The 25,879-nt window shown below is 44.5% G+C and overlaps 1 protein-coding gene and 1 pseudogene across 1 annotated transcript in view; one reads left to right on the top strand and one right to left on the bottom strand.

Annotated features, from left to right (window-relative positions):
* The window catches only part of LOC132379955 (collagen alpha-1(V) chain-like), a 59,337-nt gene extending 45,277 nt beyond the window's left edge, over window positions 1–14,060 (top strand). The window contains exon 19 of the mRNA XM_059948361.1: window positions 11,536–14,060. Coding sequence (XP_059804344.1) covers window positions 11,536–13,931 — 2,396 coding nt within the window. The 3' untranslated portion in view covers window positions 13,932–14,060. The remainder of the gene's footprint in view (window positions 1–11,535) is intronic.
* Window positions 14,061–21,731: 7,671 nt separating this feature from the next.
* Window positions 21,732–24,397, bottom strand: LOC132403632 (uncharacterized; annotated as a pseudogene).
* Between the last annotated feature and the right edge of the window lie 1,482 nt (window positions 24,398–25,879).

The following is a 25,879-nucleotide window of genomic DNA, read 5'->3' as shown; positions in this document are numbered from 1 at the left end:
CTAATAAAACCAGTTTGATCTTCTGAAATAATCTGTGGTAATACCTTTTCTAATCTAATGGCTAAAATTTTTGTAAGAATCTTAGAGTCTACATTTAATAATGATATAGGGCGATAAGATGCACATAAAGTAGGATCTTTATCTTTTTTAAGAATTAGAGAGATAGTAGCTTCATAAAACGATTGAGGTAGTCTCTTCTTAACAAACGCATCATTAAAGATTTCACATAGCCAAGGAGAAAGCAATAAAGAAAAAGTTTTAAAAAATTCTACAATAAAACCATCAGGACCAGGAGCTTTCCCTGAATTCATTGATGAGATAGCCTCTCTTATTTCATCCATAGAAATAGGAGCATCAAGCAAGCTACAATCTTCATCTATCAGTTTAGGAATATTCAAGTTATTAAAAAAATTATCCATCATAAACCGGTCACCGTCAAATTCTGATTGATATAAAGATTTATAAAAATCTTGAAAAGTGTTATTGATTTCTTTATAATCAGTAGTTAAATTACCATCTTGTTTACGAATTTTAATAATTTGTCGCTTAGTCGAAATAGCTTTTAATTGATTAGCTAACAATTTACCAGTTCGATCACTATGAATATAAAATTGAGCCCTAGTCTTAATTAGTTGATTCTCAATTGAAGAAGATAATAATAAACTATGTTCCATTTGAAGCTCAACTCTCTTCTTATAAAGTTCTTTGGTAGGAGTAACGGAATAAATCTTATCAATTTCTTTAATTTTATCCACCAATAAAGCTATATCTGAATATCTTTGTTTTCTTTTACCAGCGGAATATGAAATAATTTGTCCACGAATAAAAGCCTTGAAAGAGTCCCAAAGTATTCCTTTATCAATCTCTTCATTATAGTTTGTTGAAAAAAATAAGTCAATTTGTTGTTTTATGAAGGTAATAAATTCTGGATCTTGAAGCAAAGTAGCATTAAGTCTCCAAAATCTAGTATTGATAGAAGAGTCCGGAATCTTGATAGATAACTTCAAAGGCGCATGATCCGAAATAGCAATAGAATCGTATTTACAATCAATAACATCTGTTAATAAACGATGATCAATAAGGAAATAATCAATTCTAGAATAACTATGATATACATGTGAAAAAAAAGAAAATTCTTTATCTTTAGGGTTCAAAAACCGCCATATTTCAGTAATTCCAGAATCAACCATAAAAGAATTAATAAGTAAAGCTGATCTATTCGGAAGAGTTCGAATAGGTTTAGATCTGTCCATCGAAGGATTCAAACAACAATTAAAGTCTCCACCCATAATCAACATATATTCATTCAAATTAGGAAGAGAAGTAAATAAACGTTTAAAAAATTCAGGACAATCAAAGTTTGGAGCATAAATATTAACTAAAACAACTTTCCGATTAAAAAGTGAACCAGTTATCAACAAAAATCTACCCTGTGGATCAGAAATAATTTCATAATGTGTAAACGAAATTGAGGCGTCTATAAAAATAGACACACCCCTAATTTTAGCGGTACAATTTGAGTGAAATTGTTGACCTTTCCAGAACCTAAAAAAACGTTGATTATCCTCCCTCCTAATATGGGTCTCCTGTGCAAAAATAATATTAGCGTTCAATCTATGGAATACTTTAAATATTTTTTTACATTTAATCGGATGATTTAAACCATTAGTATTCCACGAGATAAAGTTAATAGATTTATCCATCATACCAATATTAATTGTGTGTATCATAAAAGGTTAAAAAGACACATAACCCACAATTTAGGAAGAAGGAAAATTGATTCAGGAGCAACCGGAGATCCTGACACCTCAACAATATTAACAATTTAAAGTCAGCCCATAAACTAAAAGCAAAAAAATAAAAAGCAAAAGCGTGAAAAAAGATCCCTCCCCCCTCCCCCCACCCTTTGAAAGAAAGCCAAGCGGCAGGCGCATAAACTAATACTAATATTACCCCCATTTCAAGATGGCAGCTCCATAAGAAAATTTTTTAAAGAAAAAACTATATAACACCCTAATTAAAATATAGAGTTGCGAAAAAAAAAATATATATATATATATACCTACATATATATATATATATATGCATACACATACACACACACATCAGTCAAGTCAAAAAAAAATAAAATAGTAAAACCAGAAAAATCATTAATAAAAAAAATGAACATTGAAGTTTAAAAATGTAATACACCTTTAAAAAAGAAATTCCATATTCAGATACAAAGATGACGTTTCACAAGCCAAGACTTATGGGAAGAAGAAACGACATTTTGAGAAAGCCATATTACAAAATATGAATATAAATTCAGCAATCTAATAAGAAAATTTGGTAAAAAAAAAGTTATCAAAATAGAATTTTTTAAAAAAAAAAGATTTAATAGACACTACAACATATATAAAAAAAAGATTAAAAAAAAGAATTCAAAACCTTTGTTCCATTTCTAAATACAGGCAAGCAAATAAACGCTTATAAAAAGTAAAGACTTATGGGAAGAAGAAACGACATTTTGAAAAAATAATTCATTATTACAAAATACAAACGTGTATAAAAAGGATATTATAAAAATTAAAACAGCATCTATAAGCAATAATAATAGTAGTAAAAGAAAAAAACCCAGACCCATAGTTCAAAATAAAAAGTTATAACCCAACTTCCAGGGTTAAAACTTAAAATGAAATGGCATCCTCTCTCCAAAAAAAAATCTTCAATGTAACTCATAGTTCAAGTTGCACTAGAGGATCGATATTCTTCAACAAATTTCTTCGCTTCTTCCGGAGTGTTAAAAAAATGTAGACTGTTGTCGTGCGGCACAATTCTAAGCTTCGCTGGATATATTAAAGCTTGTTTAAATCCGATCGAATGAATCTCTGCCATCACTGGTTTAAAAGCGATCCTGGCTTTCATTACTTCATACGAATAATCCTCAACAATTCGAAATGAGTAATTTTTGTAGGAGATCATACCTTTTTTACGAGCTAATCGAATTAGAAGCTCTTTCTCATGAGGATAATGAAGGCGAACAATCACCGCTCGTGGTTTATCAGACACAGACGAAAACCTCGCAACTCTATGAGCGCGGTCGATAACAGGTTCATTTTTCAAACCTTCACCACCGAAAATTTCCCACAGTAATTTAGAGAAAAATTCAGTTAAATCACCGGACTCAACTTTTTCGGGAATTCCGATGATGCGCAAATTCTGTCTGCGAGAACGATTTTCAAGATCAGTAATTTTAAACTTATACTGATCTAAAGTTTTAGAAGTCGACTCTATCTTCTTCTCTAACACTTCAATTGTACGTGCTTTTTCACAAATTGATTGTTCAAGAGTCGTGATCTTATTTCCATGCTGTTGAACCTCTAACGCCTGCGACTGAAACTTAGTTTCAAGCGATTTAACAACTCCTTCAAGATCGGATATTTTCGTAGTAATCCTCCTTTCCAAACTTAACAGTTTACTGTCCAATTTACCTTCTAGTCTGCCTTCCAGACCCGCAAATTTAGCATCCAGTTTACTGTCCAATTTACCTTCTAGTCTGCCTTCCAGACCCGCAAATTTAACATCCAGTTTAATGTCCAAAAGATCAGAAATTGCGTCGATGGATACAGGATCCTTAGCCGATTTCTTACTTGTAGCCATTTTAGGTTTGACAAGATTAGATCAACTATTATTTTAGGAAAAAAGGGTCAATCAAAGGTAGCAACTCATATGATTAAGTTCGAAAAGATCTAATTAAAGGGTGATTATAGTTGAAAAAATAAAGAGCGCCTAAAAGGCAGATGCTTACGTCGCCATCTTGAAACTCCACCCCCCAGAAATTCCTCCTTATCTCCATTCTAAAAGGGTGCCCCTCTATTCTGCAGCCGTGTCCTCTGGTCTTTGACTCTCCCACCAGAGGAAGCATCCTCTCCATATCTAATCTATTAAGGCATTTCCACATTTGAAACTTTTCAATTAGGTCCTCCCTCATTCTTCTGAATTCCAGAGAATGTAGGCTCAAAGCCTTCGAACGCTCTTCATATGACAAGCCATTCAATCCTGTAATTATGTTTGTGAACCTCCTTTGAACCCTGTCCAGTTTCAGCACATCCTTTCGAAGTTAAGTGTTCCAAACCTGCACACAATACCCCAAGTGATGTCTCACCAGTGTTTTATAAAGTCTCAACATTACATCCTTGCTTTCATACTCTAGTCTACTTGAAATGAATGCAAAATTGCTTTTTCCATCCTCACCGAGGACTCAACCTGCAAATTAACCTTTAGGGAATCCTGCACAAGAACTTCCAATTCCCTTTGCACCTCAGTTTTTTTAAAATATATATTGTAAAAAGAATTTGTCCCAACACAGACCCCTGTGGAACACCACAAGCCACCAGCAGCCAAACAGAAAAGTCTCCCTTCATTCTCACTCTTTGCCTCCTGCCAATCAGCCACTGCTTTATCCATGCTAGAATCATTCCTGCAATACGATGAGTTTGTAGCTTGTTAAGCATCCTCATGTATGGCAATGTCAAAGGTTTTCTGAAATTCCAAGTACACATCAAATAATTGTCCTTTCTCTATCCTGCTTGTTATTTCTACAAATAATTCCAACTGATTTGTCAGGCAAGATTTTCCCTTGAGGAAACCATGCTGACTATGGCCTATTTTATCATGTGTGAGAGTTAACCTGAGACCTTATCCTTAATAATTGACACTGACATCTTCCCAACCACTGAGGCCAGACTAACTGTCCTATAGTTTCCTTTCTTTTACCTCTCTCTGTTCTTGAAGAGTGGAAGAACATTTGCAATTTTCCAGTTTTCCGAACCATTCCAGAATTCCGTGATTCTTGGAAGATCATTACTAATGTCCCCATGATCTCTTCAGCCACCCCTTTCAGTACACTGGGGTGTCCAACATCTGGTCCAGGACTTATTGACTTTCAGACCTTTCAGTTAAGACTGTAAGATATAGGAGCAGACGTGGGCTTTGCCACTCAATCATGGGCTGATCCAATTCTTTCAGTCATCCCCACTCCCCTGCTCTCACCCCATATCCTTTGATGCCCTGGCTAACCAAGAACCTATCTATTTCTGCCTTAAAAACACCCAATGACTCCGCCTTCACAGACACTCGTGGCAACAAATTCCACAAATTTACCACCATCTGACTGAAGTAATTTCTCTGCATCTTAGTTCTAGAAGGACGTCCTTCAATCCTGAAGTCATACACTCTTGTCCTAGAATCCCCTGCCATGGGAAATAACTTTGCCATATCTAATCTGTTCAGGCCTTTTAACACTTGGAATGTTTCTTTGAGTTCCCTTCTCATTCTCCTGAACTCCAGGGAATACAGGTAGTCCCCAAGTTATGAATGTCCGACTTACGGACAGCTCGTACTTACGAACCGAGGAAGGAGAACGCCATCTGCCATTTTAAGTCAGAACGTGATGCTGTCCATCATTTTAAGTCGAAACGTGACGCTGTCTGCCATTTTAAGTTGTTGCCGTTGACACTGTGTTGAGTGTTTAACTTTGTATTTGGCTTAAATTTTTCTTAATAAGATTCACCCTGACCCTGCCCCTCCTTCCCCCCCCCCCCCCCCCCCGTTCCGGTCGGCTGGTGGCGCAGTGAGATCAGCGCCGGGCTCGAGTTTGATCCAGTGACAGACTGCTCCCGTGCTGGGTTGACATCGATCCAGTGACTCCCGTACCATCTGTGCCGGCTTGACGTCGAGCTCGAAACTTGACCTTGTAAAAAAAACACTGCCACTTCCAGTTTAAATTCTCATGTGGAGTATTGTGGAGGATCAAATACCCAAACCCAGCAAAGCCCCCACTTTTCCCGTTTAGCCTGTCTCAGTGCGGTGGTCCTTAGAACTCAGCGGACCTCGGGACCCACTGCCCGCAGTGTTTCTGTTCCACTGATGGGAAGCGATCGCGATTGAAAATAAAGTGGAAACAATAAAGCATTTGGAAAGAGGTAAAATGCCATCGGTTATTGGAAAAGCATTAGGCTACAGTTGGTCAACGATCGGAACAATTTTAAAGGATAATGGATAATGTGAGAATAATGGAGCATGTGAAAGGCCCTGCCCCGATGAAAGCTAGAGTTATTACTAAGCAATGCAGTGGGTTAATTATTGAAATATATATGTTTCTTAAGTGTTTTATATGCATAGAAAGGTAAAATATATACCATATACAAAGGCAAACTAACTGACGCCAAATGATACCGGATGTACTTGTTCTGACTTAAGGACTTAAAGACGGACTCAGGAACGGAACTCGTACGTAACCCAGGGACTGCCTGTACACCCCAACAGTTGTCAGATGTTCCTCATACAGTAACCCTTTCATTCCTGGCATCATTCTTGTGAATCTTCTCTGAACCCTCTCCAATGTTAATATATCCTGTCTAAAATAGGGAGCCCAAAACTGCACACAATACTCCAAGTGTGGTCTCGCGAGTACCTTATAGAGCCTCAACGTCACATCCCCACTCTTATTTTCTATACCTCTGGAAATGAAAGCCAACATTGCATTCACCTTCTTCACAACTGACTCAACCTGGAGGTTAACCTTTAGGGTATCTTGCACAAGGACTCCCAAGTCCCTTTGCATGTCTGCATTTTGAATTCTCTCCCCATCTAAATAATAGTTTGCTTGTTTATTTCTTCCATCAGAGTGCATGACCATACACTTTCTAACATTGTATTTCATTTGCCACTTATTTGCTCATTCCCCTAAACTAATTAAGCCTCTCTGCAGGCTTTCTGTTTCCTCAACCTGCCTGCTTCTCCACCTATCTTTCTATCATCAGCAAATTTAGCTAAAAATCTATTAATACCGTAGTCCAAATCATTGACATACATAGTAAAAAGCAGCAGTCCCAACACCGACCCCTGTGGAACTCCACTCATAACCAGCAGTCAGCCAGAATAGGATCCTTTTATTCCCACTCTCTGTTTTTTGCCAACCAGCCAATGCTCCACCCATGCTAGTAACTTCCCTGTAATTCCATGGGCTCTTATCTTGCTAAGCAGCATCATGTGCGGCACCTTGTCAAAGGCCTTTTGAAAATCCAAGTACCCAAATCTACTGCATCTCCTTTGTCTACCCTGCTTGTAATTTCCTCAAAAAATTGCAGTAGGTTATTCAGGCTGGATTTTCCTTTCAGGAAACCATACTCACTTTGGCCTATCCTGTCATGTGCCTCCAGATACTCTGCAATCTCATCCCTAACAATCAATTCCAACAACTGCCCAACAATTGATGTCAGTCTAACAGTTTTATAGTTTCCTTTCTGCTGCCTCCCACCCTTAGATAGCAGAGTAACATTTACAATTTTCCAGTCATTCGGTACAATGCCAGAATTTATCAATTCTTGAAAGGTCATCGTTAATGCCTCCGCAGTTACTTCAGCTACTTCCTTCGAACCCGAAGGTGCATTCCATCAGGTCCAGTAGATTTATCGACCCTCAGACCATTAAGCTTCCTGAGCACCTTCTCAGTTGTAATTTTCACTGCACAAACTTCACTTTCCTAACACTCTTGAATGTCCGGTATACTACAGACATCTTCCACCATGAGGACTGATGCAAAGTACATATTCAGTTTCTCTGCCATCTCTGTATCTCTCAGTATAACATCTCCAGCATCATTTTCTATTGGTTGTATATCTACCCTCGACTCTCTTTTACACTTTAATCTTTTCCTTCTGAATGACCTTCTTAATTTGCTTCTGCAAGTTTTTAAAAGCTCCCCGATCCTCTATCTTCCCACTAGCTTGGCTTCCTTGTATGCCCTCTCTTTTGCTTTTACTTTGGCTCTGACTTCACTTGTCAGCCACGGTAGTGTCCTTCTTTCCTTGCAAGTTTGGCATGCATTTTCTATCTACCATGGTAATTTGTAGGCCACATCGTTACAACTGTTTGGGTTTTCTCTACAACTCACACTAAGGTCTTTTTACACTCACAGTTCCTGTTGAACCCCCTTTTTACTGGGCATCTCTAGAGACATGACTTGTTCTCCCCTCACTAACAACCACTGGATGCAGTGGTGAGAAAACTACCTTTTTTTTTCAAACTCTATGCATCTTGGTCGGTATGACTTGGGTCCCACCAAAACCGGGAATTTGGGTTGACTCAATCACCTGAACCCTGATCTGTGTGAATACTGTGTAAATACTGCTCCATGGAATTAGCAGTTGGAAGGAAATTACAGATCGCACACTGCATACAATTGTAAAGAAAGTAAATTTACAAATTTCAACATTATCAAGCAGTAAAAAAATAAAATAAAATGCCCATTACAGTTAACCCAGTCCAAATGCTCACATGTGATGGAGCTCGTCTTGAAGTTGTCTTTGACTCTCACTCTGGACCCAGGGTCAGGGTGAAAGTACACTCCACCTTCCGAATGTCTCTTGAACAGACAGGCTCCCCCACGGCACCATTGGTCCTTCCTGCCTGAAGCCATTCATCTGCACAAAGCACCTTGTGCAACAGGGACAGCATCCCCAGACATCTTCCCTCTTGTCTTCTCCCAGCTTCCACCAAAAAGACCTCGACCCACACCAGTGACGATCAAAAGACTTCTCCACCTAGTTTTCTCTAGAACTTTCTCCCATTTCCACCATCCAGATTGGCTGACACAAAATTCCTTAATTCAACAGCATAACCCCTTTTCGTTAGCTCAAATCTAAACATGCTGAAAGCAGAACAGACTCTTACAAACTGCTAAAATGAAATACCTACAGCATCGCGGTAAAAATCTTATCCAGGGTATTACACTTAGCTCTGTTTGCAATGATTTAACACCTTCTGACCCTATGTCACCTCTTTCTAATGATTTGATTTCATCTTTTACCAACACAGCAAAGCCACCCCCTCTGCCTTCCTGCCTATCCTTTCGATACAAAGTGTATCATTGGACATTGAGTTCCCAGTTCTAATCTTTTAGCCATGATTCACTGATGCCTACAACATCATACCTGCCAGTCTGTAGCTGTGCTGCAAGTTCATCTACTTTATTCTGTATACTGCACGCATTCAGATACAACTTCAGTCCTGTATTCACCTTTTCCAATTTTGTTGCCATGTTCTATATTTTGATTCCTAACTTCATCTGCAGTCTTATCAACATCTGCCTCCACAACCTCTCCACTATCTGTTCTGGCACTCTGGTTCTCCTCCAACTCTAGTTTAAAACCCACAGTAAGCATTAACAAACCTTCCCACTAGGATATTAGTCCCCTCCAGTTAAGGTGCAAACCATCCCCTCTGTACAAGTCCCACCTTCCCTGAAACAGAGCCCAATGATCCAAAAATCTTATGCCCACTCTCCTTCACCCACTCCTTAGCCATGTATTAAACTGAATAATCTTGCTAGTTCTAACCTCACTGGCATGTGATGCAGGTAGCAATCCTGAGATCACAACCCTGGAGGTCCTGCCCTTTAATGTTGACCGAAATCCCTGGACTCCCTTTGCAGAACCTCATCACTTGTCCCACCCATGTCATTGGTAACTGATGGACCACGATTTCTGGCTGTTCACCCTCCCACTTAATAATACTGAGGATTCAGTCTGAGATCTCTTGGACCCTGGCACCCAGGAGGCAACATACCATCCAGGAACCCGATTTGCCTGTACGGTAAAGAGTTGTGCTAACTACTGTGCTACTGTGCAGCCCTGAGTATATATTGGGAAGACTGAAGCCACCGTCTTCAGGCTCCATCACCCTCCAGTTTTCTGAACACCGCTCTTCAAAGAATCTGTCTAAAAATGAACCAGATGATTATACATCACTTGGTTCTTCGTTCACTTCAAAATGAGCTTCCAGTATTGTTACGAACCCCGTAACTGGGTCACTTACCAGCAAAGATGGAGACGTCCATTGAAGTCTGATGATACTATTTTTAACAGTATTTATTAGTAAAAATACACAAAAATAATATCAATGCAAATATACAGATAATATACGTCGTCAATACTAAATCTAAAAGTGCGGGTATAATAATAATCAATTAGAAATAAGCTCTATCGTTGTCTAGGGGATAATGTATTGTCCGATGGAAATATAAAGTTCACTCAGTTCATGCAGGCTGCAGCGTTTGGGGACTGCTGTGTTGCAATGGTGGGAGAGAAAGAGAGATTTGGAGAAAAACTTGCCTATTTTCCTTTTATGATTTCGATCCGTCGGAGTCTTGTAGGTGTGGCCGTTCACTTGTGTGGCCTCTCCTTTAGCTAAACCGTTCTTCCGTGGTGAGCCCGCCAACCCAGGCAAGGGAGGACGCACACGAGCCCCCACCGGCTGTCGCTATAAAACACTGTCACTGGATTTCCTGCGTTTCTCCTGATGCGTCTAAAGAGGTTGTTCCCCAGACCCTCTTTTATCCTTACTCACAGGGTCTCAGATGTCAGTCAGGTTGGGATGATGCAATCCCTCAACCAGCCCGCTCTGGTTGTCCCCTGAGGGGTTTCAATGAATAGTACAGTACTCAATACACAATTCCATCTCCAAGAGACAATAGCCATTATCAGTAGTTTTGTTTCACTGAGGCCAGGACACATTCCAAACCTTGTGGATTCTGCGTGTCTCTCTCTCATTTCCTGGGTCCCAGACCTGAATTAATAGCGATCTTGCGATTCTCAAAAAGGAGGGGGCGACTTTGTACCCTTCGGCCCCTCAGAGTTGCGTCACATTCATAACAGTATGTTCTCATTAGCTCTTTAAAAAAAAGACAAAAGAGACTGGAAGTACTGGAATTTGGAACATCCGAACAGAATTCTGGCAGAAAACGGCGACTCAAGCCACGTATGTGGAGGCAAATGGTAGAAGTCAATATTTTGGCTCAAGATTATGTATCAAGACTGAGGGAAGAGGAAGATTGTTGGTATATAGTAGTAAAAGGGAGGGTCAGAGGCTGATAGGCAAGAGGTGGAAACAGATGGGATGGGGTGAAGGGCAGATGCAACTGGATGAGTGAAGGGGAGGGAGGAGGGAACTGGAAATGGGATCAACGCAAGAAGAAAACTCGGTGGAGAAGTGAGTGTGTGTGAGGGAAGAGCAGTGGAGTGTGGTTATCTGAAGTACGAAACGTTAACACTCATATCAATATTTTAGATTCCATAATCTGCTCAGCACCTAAGCAGAATATGAGATGATGTTCATCCAATTTGACATTCTTCCTCTCTATGATGATGGAGGAGGCTGAGGACGGACAGAATAGTGTGAGAGTGGGAAGGAGAATTAAAATGATAAGCACATAGAAGCTGAAATGGCTCTTGCAGTCTCCTAGTCTATGCCTAGTTTCTCCAAAGTAGAGAAGGCCACACCGACTGCAGTAGACAGGCTGGAAAAGGTGGAGTCAAAGTGACTTCCGGTAAGGTGGCATTGTGTTCAAACGGAGCGGCCCCCTGGAGCAAACCAAAGAAGCACTGTTCTTTTTAAAATGTGTTTCTTTGTGATTGTAAGTTTATACTGTGCTCCAAGAACAATGAGTACGTACACCAGGTCCACCACATCAGTGATCTGTTCATTTTTCAGAACGGCCGGCCGGAGTGTCAAAGAAGTCAGTGGACGAGTCAGAGTACGGGACTGCTGGTACTCGACTGACAGAAGTGGAAGACAGCGCTCGTCCGGATGCAGAGGAACTCAGCGATCGTCCGGGTGATGGGGTGCCCCACGCTCATCCGGGTGTTGGGGTGCTCCATACTCATCTGGGTGACGGGGTGCCCTACGCTCGTCTGGGTGAACATGGACTCTGCGCTGCTCGGGTTGAAGGGGAGCCCTATGCTAGTGATGGTTTCAGGGTGCCCTGCACACGTCCCGGTGGAGGGGAGCCCTACACTCGAGGTGACGGGATGCACTATGCTCGTCCCAGTGACGGGGATCCCCGCACTTGTCCCAGTGGAGGGGAACCCTGCGCTCGTCCTGGTGACGGGGTGCCTCACGCTCGTCCAGGTGAACATGGACCCTACGCTCGTCCAGGTGGAGGGGAGCCCCACACTTGTCCCAGTGGAAGGGAACCCTGCGCTTGTCCGGGTGACGGGGTGCCCCACGCTCGTCCGGGTGACGGGGTGCCCCACGCTCGTCCGGGTGACGGGGTGCCCCACGCTCGTCCGGGTGACGGGGTGCCCCACGCTCGTCCGGGTGACGGGGTGCCCCACGCTCGTCCGGGTGAACATGGATCCTATGCTTGTCCCGGTGGAGGGGAGCCCTACGCTCGTCCCGGTGGAGCGGAGCCCTACGCTCGTCCCGGTGGAGGGGAGCCCTACGCTCGTCCCGGTGGAGGGGAGCCCCACGCTCGTCCCGGTGGAGCGGAGCCCCACGCTCGTCCCGGTGGAGCGGAGCCCCACGCTCGTCCCGGTGGAGGGGAGCCCCACGCTCGTCCCGGTGGAGGGGAGCCCCACGCTCGTCCCGGTGGAGGGGAGCCCCACGCTCGTCCCGGTGGAGGGGAGCCCTACGCTCGGGGTGACGGGATGCACTACGCTCGTCCCCGTGACGGGGAGCCCTACACTTGTCCCAGTGGAAGGGTACCCTACGCTCGTCCCGGTGGAGGGGAGCCCTACGCTCGACCCGGTGGAGGGGAGCCCTACGCTCGGGGTGACGGGATGCACTACGCTCGTCCCGGTGGAGGGGAGCCCTACACTTGTCCCAGTGGAAGGGTACCCTACGCTTGTCCAGGTGGAGTGGAGCCCTACGCTCGACCCGGTGGAGGGGAGCCCTACGCTCGGGGTGACGGGATGCACTACGCTCGTCCCGGTGGAGGGGAGCCCCACACTTGTCCCAGTGGAAGGGAACCCTACGCTTGTCCCAGTGGAAGGGAACCCTACACTTGTCCCGGTGGAGGGGAGCCCTACGCTTGTCCCAGTGGAAGTGAACCCTACACATGTCCCAGTGGAAGGGAACCCTACGCTTGTCCCAGTGGAAGGGAACCCTACACTTGTCCCGGTGGAAGGGAACCCTACACTTGTCCCGGTGGAGGGGAACCCTACACTTGTCCCGGTGGAGGGGAACCCTACGCTTGTCCCAGTGGAAGGGAACCCTACACATGTCCCAGTGGAAGGGAACCCTACGCTTGTCCCAGTGGAAGGGAACCCTACACTTGTCCCGGTGGAGGGGAACCCTACGCTTGTCCCAGTGGAAGGGAACCCTACACATGTCCCAGTGGAAGGGAACCCTACGCTTGTCCCAGTGGAAGGGAACCCTACGCTTGTCCCAGTGGAAGGGAACCCTACACATGTCCCAGTGGAAGGGAACCCTACGCTTGTCCCAGTGGAAGGGAACCCTACGCTTGTCCTGGTGGAGGGGAGCCCTACGCTCGTCCCGGTGGAGGGGAGCCCTACGCTTGTCCTGGTGGAGGGGAGCCCTATGCTTGTTCTGGTGGAGGGGAACCCTACGCTCGTCCCGGTGGAGGGGAGCCCTACACTCGTCCCGGTGGAGGGGAGCCCTACGCTCGTCCCGGTGGAGGGGAGCCCTACGCTCGTCCCGGTGGAGGGGAGCCCTACGCTCGTCCCGGTGGAGGGGAGCCCTACGCTCGTCCCGGTGGAGGGGAGCCCTACGCTCGTCCCGGTGGAGGGGAGCCCTACGCTTGTCCCGGTGGAGGGGAGCCCTACGCTCGTCCCGGTGGAAGGGTACCCTATGCTTGTCCAGGTGGAGTGGAGCCCTACGCTTGTCCCGGTGGAGGGGAGCCCTACGCTCGGGGTGACGGAATGCACTACACTTGTCCCAGTGGAGGGGAGCTCTACGCTCATCCCGGTGGAGGGGAGCTCTACGCTCGTCCCAGTGGAAGGGAGCCCTACGCTTGTCCCCGTGGAGGGGAGCCCTACGCTCGTCCCGCTATCAGGATGCCCCCTGCTCGTCCAGGTGACGGGGTGCTTCACGCTCATCTGGGTGAATGTGGAACCTGTGCTTGTCTGGGTGAAGGGGAATCTGGCTGAACGATGTGTGTGTGTGTTTTTTTGTTTTTTTTTTCTCCCTCTCTCCTCTCTCAAACAGGGGTGCAGTGCAAATTTTTTAGGTACCAGAGCACAATTGGGTGTGACATACAAATATATGTGAATAGAGCTTCTTATAATATCAAGCACTAAACCAAGATGAAAGAAATATATAAATTCCAGAACTCCACAGAAATATAGTGATGGTTAAGACATAACAAGATTATAGCCGATCTCTACATTTCAGTGTATAACTGGTACAATAAAACATATAATACTTAATTTAATATGACAAAGTATTGTACAGTTGCACTCACTAATGTAAAGAGGGTTTCTTTTTGTTAACTAGCAGGAATACTAATTTACTGATAACGAGAATGGTATTCCTTTGTAAACCAAATGGGGATTAATGTTATTTCTTCTGAGTCTGTAAGCTTTTGTTGACGGGCTTTTGGGCAGATCGGCGCGAGGGGGTCAAGAGAGAGGATGCAATGCTCTAAGCTGGGCGAGGATCGGACCACAAAGGGGGGTCCGAGGCCGGGAGGTTCTCCGAGGACGGGGGGGGGGGGAATGAAGTTAGATGTGCTTGGTTGACCACTCGGAGGGTCCTGAGCGGTTTGGAGAGTCGAGGAGTTCGGAGGGTCCTGAGCTGTTTGGAGAGTCGAGGAGTTCGGAGGGTCCTGAGCTGCGAGTCGAGGAGTTCGGAGGGGATCGAATGGTGGCCAGAAGACTTCAGTAATTGAGCTCCAACGGCTGTGCACGAAGTGGTTTGGACTTTGATAAGTTTGGCGCCTTTTCTTTAATTTTCTCTTCATATATATTGTATCGTTATTAATCACTTAGTTATAGTAACCTTTATAAATTGTACTCATTTAATCGCTTATGGTGTATTGTCTGTTTTTGGGCGAGGCGGGGACATCACACAGCATCCACACCAGCTGATTACCCAGTTTGGCGGGGCCGAAGGCTGCTCCCCCTAGACGAAATGAGCTGAGCGAGCCTGAGGCGACCCAAGGGGTTACACTAATGATCATAAAATATAATTGTCAATCAAGTAAAGAAAAAGATGGTAATCGTGTATTTTACCAATTTAAAAGTGATTACCTACTTACCAAATACCACCAATGAGAAGTTTCACAATAATTTCCAAGAGCATCTTCACTATATTTTCAACACTTAGAGCAGCAGTGTGAGCTTTTGATAGTTAGTAATCAACAATTTTTTTTTCCTGAGATACTTCAAGCGTGTACTTGGATTGGCTCCATAATAGGATACTTAGTACATCTGCCATTCATTTGACAGACTCAAACCCCCCAGAAGTGAGGGATAAGTCTCCTTTTTTTTCCACATTTCTTCAGTCCAAACACCTGAGCAGGGATACAAGCCTGACTTGGAAGAACCAGTGCTTACAGAACTGCATTTGGACCTGGTTAGAAAATTTGAACTAGAAGCAGGCAAAGCACAGTGTTTGTCACTTTTACTGTTATCAGTCTCTTGTACGTTATTCTTGTTACACTCCTCAGCTTGTTTATGAAAGAAAGAAGTTAGCATCGTTTGCTTAGAAGCCATAGGGTTGTTAGTGAGAAAAATTTACTTTTTGTATTAGCGAATAATCCACACACCACCACAGATGTAACAGCTGGTGGGAGGCTACAGCAAGGTACGCTGGGACAATGCGTCGAGCGAGAAGGAATTTCACAAATACCTAAATAAAAAAACAGTCACAGCTCCAGGATTTCACCAAAAATGATCAAATATCCTAATGTTATTAGTGGTATTTTCCCCTACCAGCCACCACCTCCTCTTCCCAACCCCTGCTTCCATAAGATTCCCTCTATTTAATATGCGGCGGCTGTTAAATTCCCGGCTTGTTTATTTTGACTTTTTTTTACAGAGGAAAGCTGTCTCATTCTGCTGTGAACATGTGTGGTCTGAATGATAATTAAACTTGATTGGCTTTGAGGTGAACCTCTTGCTCACTGGAAAGGGCTGATTTGTGCCCTGGTGTGTTGGTGAGGGAGGAGAAGGTAAAGGGAGATATTACACCTCTGCCAGTTAAAGGGAAACATGCCAGTGGACTCAGAAGAGTGGGTGGGAAGAGATGGGATAAGTAGATGAGTGAGTCATGAACATTAGGAACTTGCGATCCCTTTCAATAACCACATAGGTGAAAGTGTAGAAAGTGAGCTGACAGGAACACATGCAGACATTTTGGCCCCTGTGGTGGGGTAGGGGGGAAATCATTGCCTTGCTTTTGCTTTTCTGTGGGAGGGGGAAGCTGGAGGGTAGTTTGTGGTTCTAACTTTTAACTGTCATTCATTCCTTGGGGCACTTTCTGTGTTCATGTGTGTTTGCAAAGAAAAAGAATTGCCGGATGAATATTGTATACATTTCTCTGACATTAAATGTACCTATTGAACCCTGTATGTTAAGACAAGTGTTTATTGATCCAAAATGCAGGTGGAAATATTAAAATAATATGCAAGGCTCTTTAAAAGTGTAGCAGATGAAGGCACAATGTGTAGCAGATGGGCACAATGTGAAGTGATTATAATCACTGGTGAAGATTAGCAGAGGGACATGTTTATCGAGATCAATATATCTCATACACCATGATTTGTTAAAAAGGCAATGGTTTATGACAAGTGTTACTGCTTTCCCTAATAGTCATCTCCATTCGGATCAATATTTAATTATCCAGTCCTGTAGATCAACTTGAACGCGAGTGAATTTTGGCCAGTAAGATGGCAGCAAGCTAAAAAGACACAACTGCATCATCTGCACATCATCTTAACTTCTTCATATTGGCACCTCCACCCTACACTTCCTCCTTCTCTCGAACATTCTGTCCCATATTTAGTTATGCCTTGAGATGCCCCTTCAATCATACTATACCCATATTTAGTTATGCTCAGCACTTCTAGAGAACAATGCCTAGTGCGTCACCTGTTGCCGGGTAGAGTTTCTTTCTGACTGCTCAGTAACATAAGGTACCTATAAGACAATTGATCATAAGCTAATCATACCCCTTAATCCATTCCCCCATTTACCTACCCCTCTACCTAAGTTTACCTTTCCCTTCATCACTTTCAGATTATTACCCCATATCACCGATATCCTGGAGAGCAGAATTAGATCATCGTAATGGCCATTATTTCACCAATAAGAAAGGCGCTGGTGGGTTTGTTAACAGAGAGGAATTTTAAAATTGAGTGCTAGCTGTTCATGAACCAATGCACATCAGTGAAGAGAGGGGTGTCACTGAACCTGAACAATGTGAGTTATGACTGGTGCAGCAGAGCTTTGACGGGCAGAATCGTCCGGCAGATACAGGCACATCCTGGATATAAAATTCCTAATAAGTAACCGAAAAGGATAGATAGAAACATAGAAAACCTACAGCAGAATACAGGCCCTTCAGCCACAAAGCTGTGCCGAACCTGTCCTTACCTTAGAACTACCCAGGCTTACCCATAGCCCTCTTTTTCTAAGCTCCATGTACCTATCCAGGAGTCTTAAAAGACCCTATCATATCCACTGCCACCAGCAGTCCATTTCATGCACTCACCATTCCCTGCATAACAGAAATTACCCCTGACCTCTCCTCTGTACCCACTTCCAAGAACCTTAAAAGTATGTCCTCTCATGCTAGCCATTTCAGCCCTGGGAAAAAGCCTCTGACTATCCACATGATCAATGCCTCTCATTATCATGTTCACCTTTATCAGGTGCTATGAATGTACCACAGCTCTGAGGGGCCGAAGGGTGCGGGGTAGCCCCCTCCTTTGTGAGAATAGCAAGATCACTATTGAGTCTGTTCAGGAGACCCAGGAAATGGGAGAGAGAGACGGGCCGAATACCTCGTTCCACTGCGATGCAAAATAACGCGACATTGGCCATTGTCTCCTGGAGACCACGTTTGTGGATTGGGGACTATGATACGTGCAAGCCCTCGGGCAAAGTGGGCTGGTTGAGAGAGAGGTTGCATCATCCCCACCTGATTGACATCTGAGACCCCGTGAGGAAGTATAAAAGAGGGTCTGGGGGGAACAACCCCTTCAGACGCACCAGAAGAAACACTAATGATCCCGTAGCAGCGGGAAGCCATTTGAAGGAAGTCACGTGCGTTTGATTCCGTTGCTGGAATCGGTGACTGGAACCATGGAAACCAGCCTTTAGCTAACAACGGGGAAGCCCACTCCCTTGATTCAATGGATTCGCTTCATAAAAGACCCGGGCAAGTTTCTTTTCTCACCAATCTCTCTCTCTCTCTCTCTCTCTCTCCACCAAGTGAAAACCCAGCGGTCCCCCCCAAAAGGCTGAAGCCTGCAGGAACTGAGTGACTTTTATATTTCCATCGGACAATATATTATCCCCTAACAAACGATCGAGCTGTTTCTTATTGATGGTTATTATTACACCCGCGCTTTTAGATTGAGTAGTGACGACGTATATTATCTGAATGTTAGTATTAATCTTATTTTTGTGCCCCAACAGACCTCTCTATCTTTGCTGGTAAGTGATCCAGTTACGGGATTTCGTAACACAGGTCACTTCTCATGCTCCGTCGCTCCAAGGAGAAAAGGCCGAGTTCACTCAACCTGTACTCGTAAGGCAAGCTCCCCAATCCAGGCAACATCTTTGTAAATCTCCTCTGCATCCTTTCTATGGTTTCCACGTCCTTCCTGTAGTGAGGTGACTAGAATTGAGCATGGTACTCCAAGTGGGGTCCAACCAGGGTCCTATATAACATTACCTCTCAGCTTAAACTCAATCCCACTGTTGATGAAGACCAATACACCATATGCGTTCTTAACCACGGAGTCAACCTACATAGCAGCTTTCAGTGTGCTCGTCCCCCAAGATCCGTCTGATCCTCCACACTGCCAAGAGTCTTACCATTAATGCTATATTCTGCTGTCATATTTGACCTACCAAAATGAACCACCTCACACTTATTGGGTTGAACTCCATCTGCCACTTCTCAGCCCAGTTTTGCATCCTATCAGGTCCCACTCTAACCCCTGACAGTCTTCCACACTATCCACAACACCCCCATCCTTTATATCATCAGCAAATTTACTAACCCATCCTCCCAGTTCCTCATCCAGGTCATTTATAAAAAATCACGAAGAGTAAGGGTCCCAGAACAGATCCCTGAGGCACACCACTGGTGACCAACCTCCATGCAGAATATGATCTGTCTACAACCACTCTTTGCCTTCTGTGGGCAAACCAGTTCTAGATCCACAAAGCAATGCCTCCTTACTTTCTCAATAAGCCTTGCATGGGGTACCTCATCAAATGCCTTGCTGAAATCCATATACATGACATCTATGGCTCTAACTTCATCAATGGGTTTAGTCACATCCTGAATAAGTTCAATCAGGCTCATAAGGCACGACCTGCCTTTGACAAAGCGATGCTGACTGTTCCTAATCATATTATACCTCTCCAAATGTTCATAAATATTGCCTCTCAGGATTTTCTCCATCAACTTACCAACCACTGAGGTAATCCCGACATAACATAGAGACAGGAAAGTTGTTTTCAGGGGTCATGATCTCGTGATATGGGGAAGTAGATTTAGGATGGAGATGAAGAGGAACTGTTTTTCCCAGAGAGTGGTGAATCTGTGGAATTCTCTGCTCAATGAAGCAGTGGAGGCTACCTCTTGTAAATATATTTAAGACAAGTTTGTATAGATTTTTGTATTACAGTGGAATTAAGGGTTATGGGGAAAAGGCAGGTAGGTGGAGATGAGTTCATGGTCAGATCAGCCATAATACTGAAAGGTGGAGCAGGCTCGATGGACCAGACGTCCTATTCCTGCTCCTGTTTCTTATGTTCCTATATAGGTTTGTTTGGAGCTTTCAAACTTAAAAGCAAACTATACGCCTTTAATCTAATACACTCTGCAAAATAGGCACTCCCTTCTTACTGGTTATTTCATTTGCTTCAAAAGGCTGTTCAAATAGCTCAGTATACATGAGCCAATTACTCGTGTAATCAAACTTGTCAATCTTTCCAATGTAGCCAGCCATTTCTGATTTTTCTTAAAATGATTATGAACACCCAGTGCTCACTTTTTATGGATCCCAAATTCTTCCATTTTCTGGGTTTTCTTTTAAAAAAAAAGCTCGGTCATATCTTCCCTTCTGAAGAACATGTACAGGCGGCTTCTGTTTTAAACTCGCGAGTGTCTCCCCATGCTGCGGTGTCTTTTTTTTTACTCAAGTCAGGTCACTTTTTATTGTCATTTTGATTATAACTGCTGGTACAGTACACAGTAAAAATGAGACAACGTTTTTCAGGACCACGGTACTACATGAAACAGTACAAAAACTACACTGAACTACGTAGAAAACATCACAGAGAAAGCTACGCTAGACTGCAGACCTACCCTGGACTGCATAAAGTGCACAAAACAGTGCAGGCATTACAATAAATAATAAACAAGACAATAGGCACAGTAGAGGGCAGTAAGTTAGTGTCAATCCAGACTCTGGGTATTGAGGAGTCTGATAGCTTGGGGGAAGAAATTGTCTGGTCGTGAGAGCCCGAATGCTTGGGTGCCTTTTCCCAGATGGCAGGAGGGAGAAGAGTTTGTATGAGGGGCGCGTGGAGTCCTTCATAATGCTGTTTATTTTGCGGATGCAGCGTGTGGTGTAAAGGTCTGTAACGGTGGGAAGAGAGACCCCAATGATCTTCTCAGCTGACCTCACTATCCGCTGCAGGGTCTTGTGATCCAAGATGGTGCAATTTCCGAACCAGGCAGTGATACAGCTGCTCAGGATGCTCTCAATACAACCCCTGTAGAATGTGGTGAGGATGGGGGGTGGGAGATGGACTTTCCTCAGCCTTCGCAGAAAGTAGAGACGCTGCCGGGCTTTCTTTGCTATGGAGGTGGTGTTGAGGGACCAGGTGAGATTCTCCACCAGGTGAACACCAAGGAATTTGGTGCTCTTAACGATCTCTACCAAGGAGCCGTTGATGTTCAGTGGGGAGTGGTCACTCCATGCCCTCCTGAAGTTGCCATTCTTTGCAATGTTTTATTTTAGTTCAAACATTTTGCACTGCTTTATTAGGTCAGTAGCCATGTCGGGTTCATTTTCAAAATCCCTTGTTGCCAGTATAATGTCTAGTAGATTCAAATTATTAGCTAATTCAAAGAAGACACGGGAGTCCAGGAAATTAGGGCTGGCATTGAGATTACTTAGAATCATGGCACATGCAATTATAGTATTTTTACAATAAACTATAACTGATTACTTAAATGAAAAAGAATGCTTAATCAAACAATATATATACAAGATTATTTAAACATTAATGAAACAATAAATACACAACAATGGTGTGCAAATGCTTTCCCATCATTGGTAATATCTACAGGAGGTGCTGTCTCAAGAAGGCAGCATCCATTATCAAAGATCCCACCATCTGACATGCCATCTTCTTGTAGCTGCCATTGGGCGGAGGTCCAGAAGCTTGCAGTCCCACACCACCAGGTTCAAGAACAACTACTCCTCTTTACCTCTTCAGTCTTGATCCAACTGGAACAAGCTGAATCACTCCAGTTTAGCAGCACAATGACCACTTTCATCCCTTTGCACTAAAAGGAGCTTATTTTTGTTCTAATTTTTTTCTTGCTGTGTGCATACATCTACTGATGCTTCTGGACACATCATCAGTGATGTTCCTGGAATCATCAGGTATTTCAGGTCTTTCAACATCATACACCCTCCTCCAGGTGATCCAGCCGGGGCTGATCAGACCCCAGCTTGTGTCCAGATGACTCCATGGCTCCCCTCTCTTGAGCCACAGTCACCTTCAGGCCTTCTCTGCCACATCGGTGGTACTGTGGATGGCTCTCCTCTTCCTCTCTCCCTCGATGCCCAAATTGCTGTAGGCTCTGTCTAAGGAATGGGCTGCGAATCCCCTACAACCATCTTCCACTGGGAGACACCTCGCTCTCCATCCAGCCTGCTGGCAGTTGCTGACCAGTCCTGCGTACTTGGAGAGCTTTCTTTCAAAGGCCTCTTCCAAGTGATCTTCCCATGGGACCGTCAGCTCCAGCATCACCACCTGCTTCGTAGACTCAGACACAAGGACGATGTCTGGGCACAGGGTGGTGGCTGCGATATGGTTGGGTAACTTCAGCTGTCTTTCGAGGTCCACCAACAGCTGCCAGTCCCTTGTGGAGGTCAGGATGCCTGCAGATGTTCTTTTGGTGGATATTAGCTGCTCCCCAGCCCTGACAAAGGCAATGGTCTGCTTAGAGGGTCGGGACCGCTTCGCCCACTCCACTCCTGCGCTGATGGCTTCAGCAATGGTCTTCCGGACCTGATCGTGCCTCCATCGGTACCGTCCCTCACAAAGTGCCCTGCTGAGGATGAGCTCCAGGGTTCCTCGCTTGGAACATGGTGTGCACACTAATGACTCTGCTTTGCCCCATGTGTGCAAGTTTGATGGGCTTGGAAGCACAACATTCACTGCCTGGATGAGAAATTGGATGCAGTGTGGCTCGGCTTTCCAAAGCTCAGCCCAGGTCACTTTCCTCTCCACCTCATTCTCCCATCTTGTCCAAGCTCCCTGTTGCTTCATTCCCACCGCCTTGCAGGTTCTCGTCTCCTCCACTGCTGTTCTCACCTCCTCCTGAACTAGATGACGCCTTTCCTTCCCTCTTATGGTGTCCATTTGGAAAGTAGGAAAGGATCCTAGCCCAGCTCAGCCTCATGTGACCACTCCCACCAGCCTTCTGAGATGCAGCCTTTCCTCTGCTTCCTGAACAGCTTCCTCTGCCCTCCACTTCCTGCCAGTCCTCTCTTGGATCCCTGCTCGAGCCACCTTCGGATCACTTGAGTCCCTGTACTGTATCACTTCTCTGGCTCTTGTAACTTTGAATTCCTCCTCCAGGGATTTGGAGGGCAGTTGCAGTTTATTGTGGTGTCCATAGAGTGCGATGCTGCTCAGGCTCTTTGGCAGCCCCAGCCATCTCCTGAGTTGCTTACTGACCCTCCTCTCTGAGGTTTCGACCGTCGAGAACGGAACTGCATAGACGAGGAGGGGCCGCAGGATTCTGGGGAGAATGCCATGCTGATACACCCAGGCTTTGAACTTCCCAGGTAGACCAGACTTGTCCACAGATTTCAGCCAGCCATCCAACTCGGTGCAGGTTCTTGAATGGATGCCGTGTCCCTTAGGGAGCTGTCAAAAACCTTACCTAAGCTCTTGACTGGCTTTTCTGTGATGGTTGGGATGGCTGAACCTGCGATGCTGAACCGGAACTTGTTTTCCACCTTGCCTTTCCTCAGCACCATTGATCTTGATTTGTCTGGTTTGAAACACATCGGACCCACTCCACCAGCTTTTCAAGCCCCTGCCCAACTCACCGGCAGCCTGGGGCTGATTCTGTGGTGACTGTGAGGTCATCCATGAATGCCCTGATGGGTGGTTGCCGTTGAGCGGAATTCATTCTGGGCCCTCTGCACTCTGTTCAGCAGACTCAGTGAGCATGTTCATGGCTGGGGAGAACAGTGTCACTGAGATAGTGCACCCTGTGATGATGCCAATCTCCACCTTGTGCCAGCTTGATGTAATTGTTCCTGAAGATACCCTCATCCTGAAGTTGCTGTAATAGTCAGCGATAAGGTCTCTGATTCTGCTGGAGACGTGATGTTTCGTCAGTGTGAGCTGCACCAGCTTGTGCAGAATGGAGCCATATGCATTTGCCAGGTCGAGTCACAACACTCACAGATTGCCCTTGTTCTCTCTGGCCTCCCTGATGAACTGTGCCACCACACCGGTGTGCTCCAGACAGCCCGGCATCCCTGAAATACCACCCTTCTGGGCTGATGGATCAATATAGGTATTCTTTGCTAGGTAGGTGCACAGCCGATTGGAAACAGCACTGAGGAAGATCTTTGCCTCAACACACAGCAGGGAGATGATGCGGAACTGGTCTATCTGGGTGGTGTTTTCCTCCTTCGGGATCCACACCCCTTCAGCCACTCTCCGCTGTTCTGGTATCTTCCCCCTTCTCCAGAAGACTCGCAGAATCTTCCACAGATGCAACAGGAGCTTGGGCAGTTCTTGTACAATTTGTATGAGGTGCTGCTTGGTTCTGGAATGGACAACCTCTCTGACTTCCTTTAGCTGCAGCTCTGACATGTTGAACTGCATTTCTGGTTCAAGGGAGTCTATCAGGATGTTACTCTCTCCCAACTCCTGCTCTCTTTCAGATCACTGTATACCTTCTTCAGATGTTGGTCTATGTCTTCCTCTGAACAGGCCAATTTCCCACTGCGCTTCTGCCCCAGCAACTCCTTGGTGAACTTGAAGGGGTTGGCCATTAAAGCAGCAAATGTTCAGGCCCTTTCATGACGCTGTCTCTGATGCCACTCTGCCCAGCGGAGAACCCTGATCTTCTTTCATAGAGTTGTAAGAATTATGTATAGTTTGTGTTTCATTTTTGTTTCCCTTTTGAATTGTGCTTACATTCTGTTAATTATGGAAGATTTCAAAAGTTTACTCTCAGTAAACTTAAGTGTTTCATTAAAACCAATTTGGTTCAGTATCTCTACAGTTGGCACTGCTTCTACATTCAGGTTCCTGGGCATCATTATTTTGCAGCACCTCATGTAGGAGAAGCATATCTCCTTCATTAACAAAAAGGTTCAGCAGAGAAAGTATTTCTTCCAGCCATTGGTCAAATTCCATCTTCCCGGATCATACTGGTGCAATTCGACACTGCCATGAGAGAGAGCATCCTCACATCAGCCATTACAGTCTGGTTTGGTGCAGCATTGTCTCACAATATAAGAAAACTACAACAAACTGTCAGGTCAGCAGAGAATGTCACTGTCTGCAGTCTACCATCACTGTGTCCAGAACAAAGAAAGAAATTATCCCTTCTGGAAAGCATCATAGGGCTATTGAAGCAAAAATTCACACAAACTTATAAGTTTTCTTTGCTAGGCAGTTAATCTAATCAACAACTGTTGTAAACCTCCCTCCATCTATAACCTCAGTCCTGCACTGCACTATAGACACTTTAAACCATTTATTATGCTCTTTAACTTGGAACAACATGCTGATTATTGTGTATTAAAACACACTTTATTTCATACCGGTACTTTAATCAATAACATTATTTTATATAATTCATTATTCTTTATAATTGTTGAATGCTGATGTTTTTGTTGCATGTCACGCCGACACAACACAGCAAATTCTTCAGACAAGTGAATACACCATGCATATAAAAAATATTCAACCCCCTGGGAAGTTTCCATGTTTTATTGTTTTACAATGTTGAATCACAGTGGATTTAATTTGACTTTTTTTTAACACTGATCAACAGAAAAAGACTCTTTCATGTCAAAGTGAAAACAGATCTCTACTAAGTGATCTAAATTAATTACAAATATAAAATGGAAAACAGCACCCGCCTCCACTCACCAAGCAAGCAACAGCAAAGTCCCAAAGAGAGACCATGATCTACAGTATAACAAAAGGAATAGTTCAGCCGACAATTCAATATACCTGAGGCTCCCTTTCTCCCTAATAAAGGGATAGTGAGGTGTCCCCATTTCACAGCGAGAGGGGAGACTAACAAAGGCAAACAACTTGCTAATTTATGCTGTGTCTCTGTTCTTTCTGAGTTATAGACTTGAGAATCGGCAACAAACTATCCCCCACCAACTAGAGAAGTGAGACCGCGCGAGCACAGAGCCCCCAGCAACTGATCTGCTGTTCCATTTTCTCCCGCGATACTTCAGCTGGCAGCACCAGCATAGAAGTGGCTCATCCCCAGTGCTAAAGAGCATTGGAACCCCAAAAGTGTGCTCATCATCACGGCCGTGTCTTTGGGATATCAAAAAGCGGCTGGTCGTGAGACCCCGGGAGCAAGGAAACAAAGTTTGAGTGTATTCTGGGTCAAGGTCTTCGAC

Source organism: Hypanus sabinus, chromosome 2, assembly GCF_030144855.1.
Source record: "Hypanus sabinus isolate sHypSab1 chromosome 2, sHypSab1.hap1, whole genome shotgun sequence".
Classification (NCBI taxonomy): domain Eukaryota; kingdom Metazoa; phylum Chordata; class Chondrichthyes; order Myliobatiformes; family Dasyatidae; genus Hypanus; species Hypanus sabinus.
Note: the sequence above shows the minus strand (reverse complement) of the source record. Positions and strands in the feature narration are given on the sequence as shown.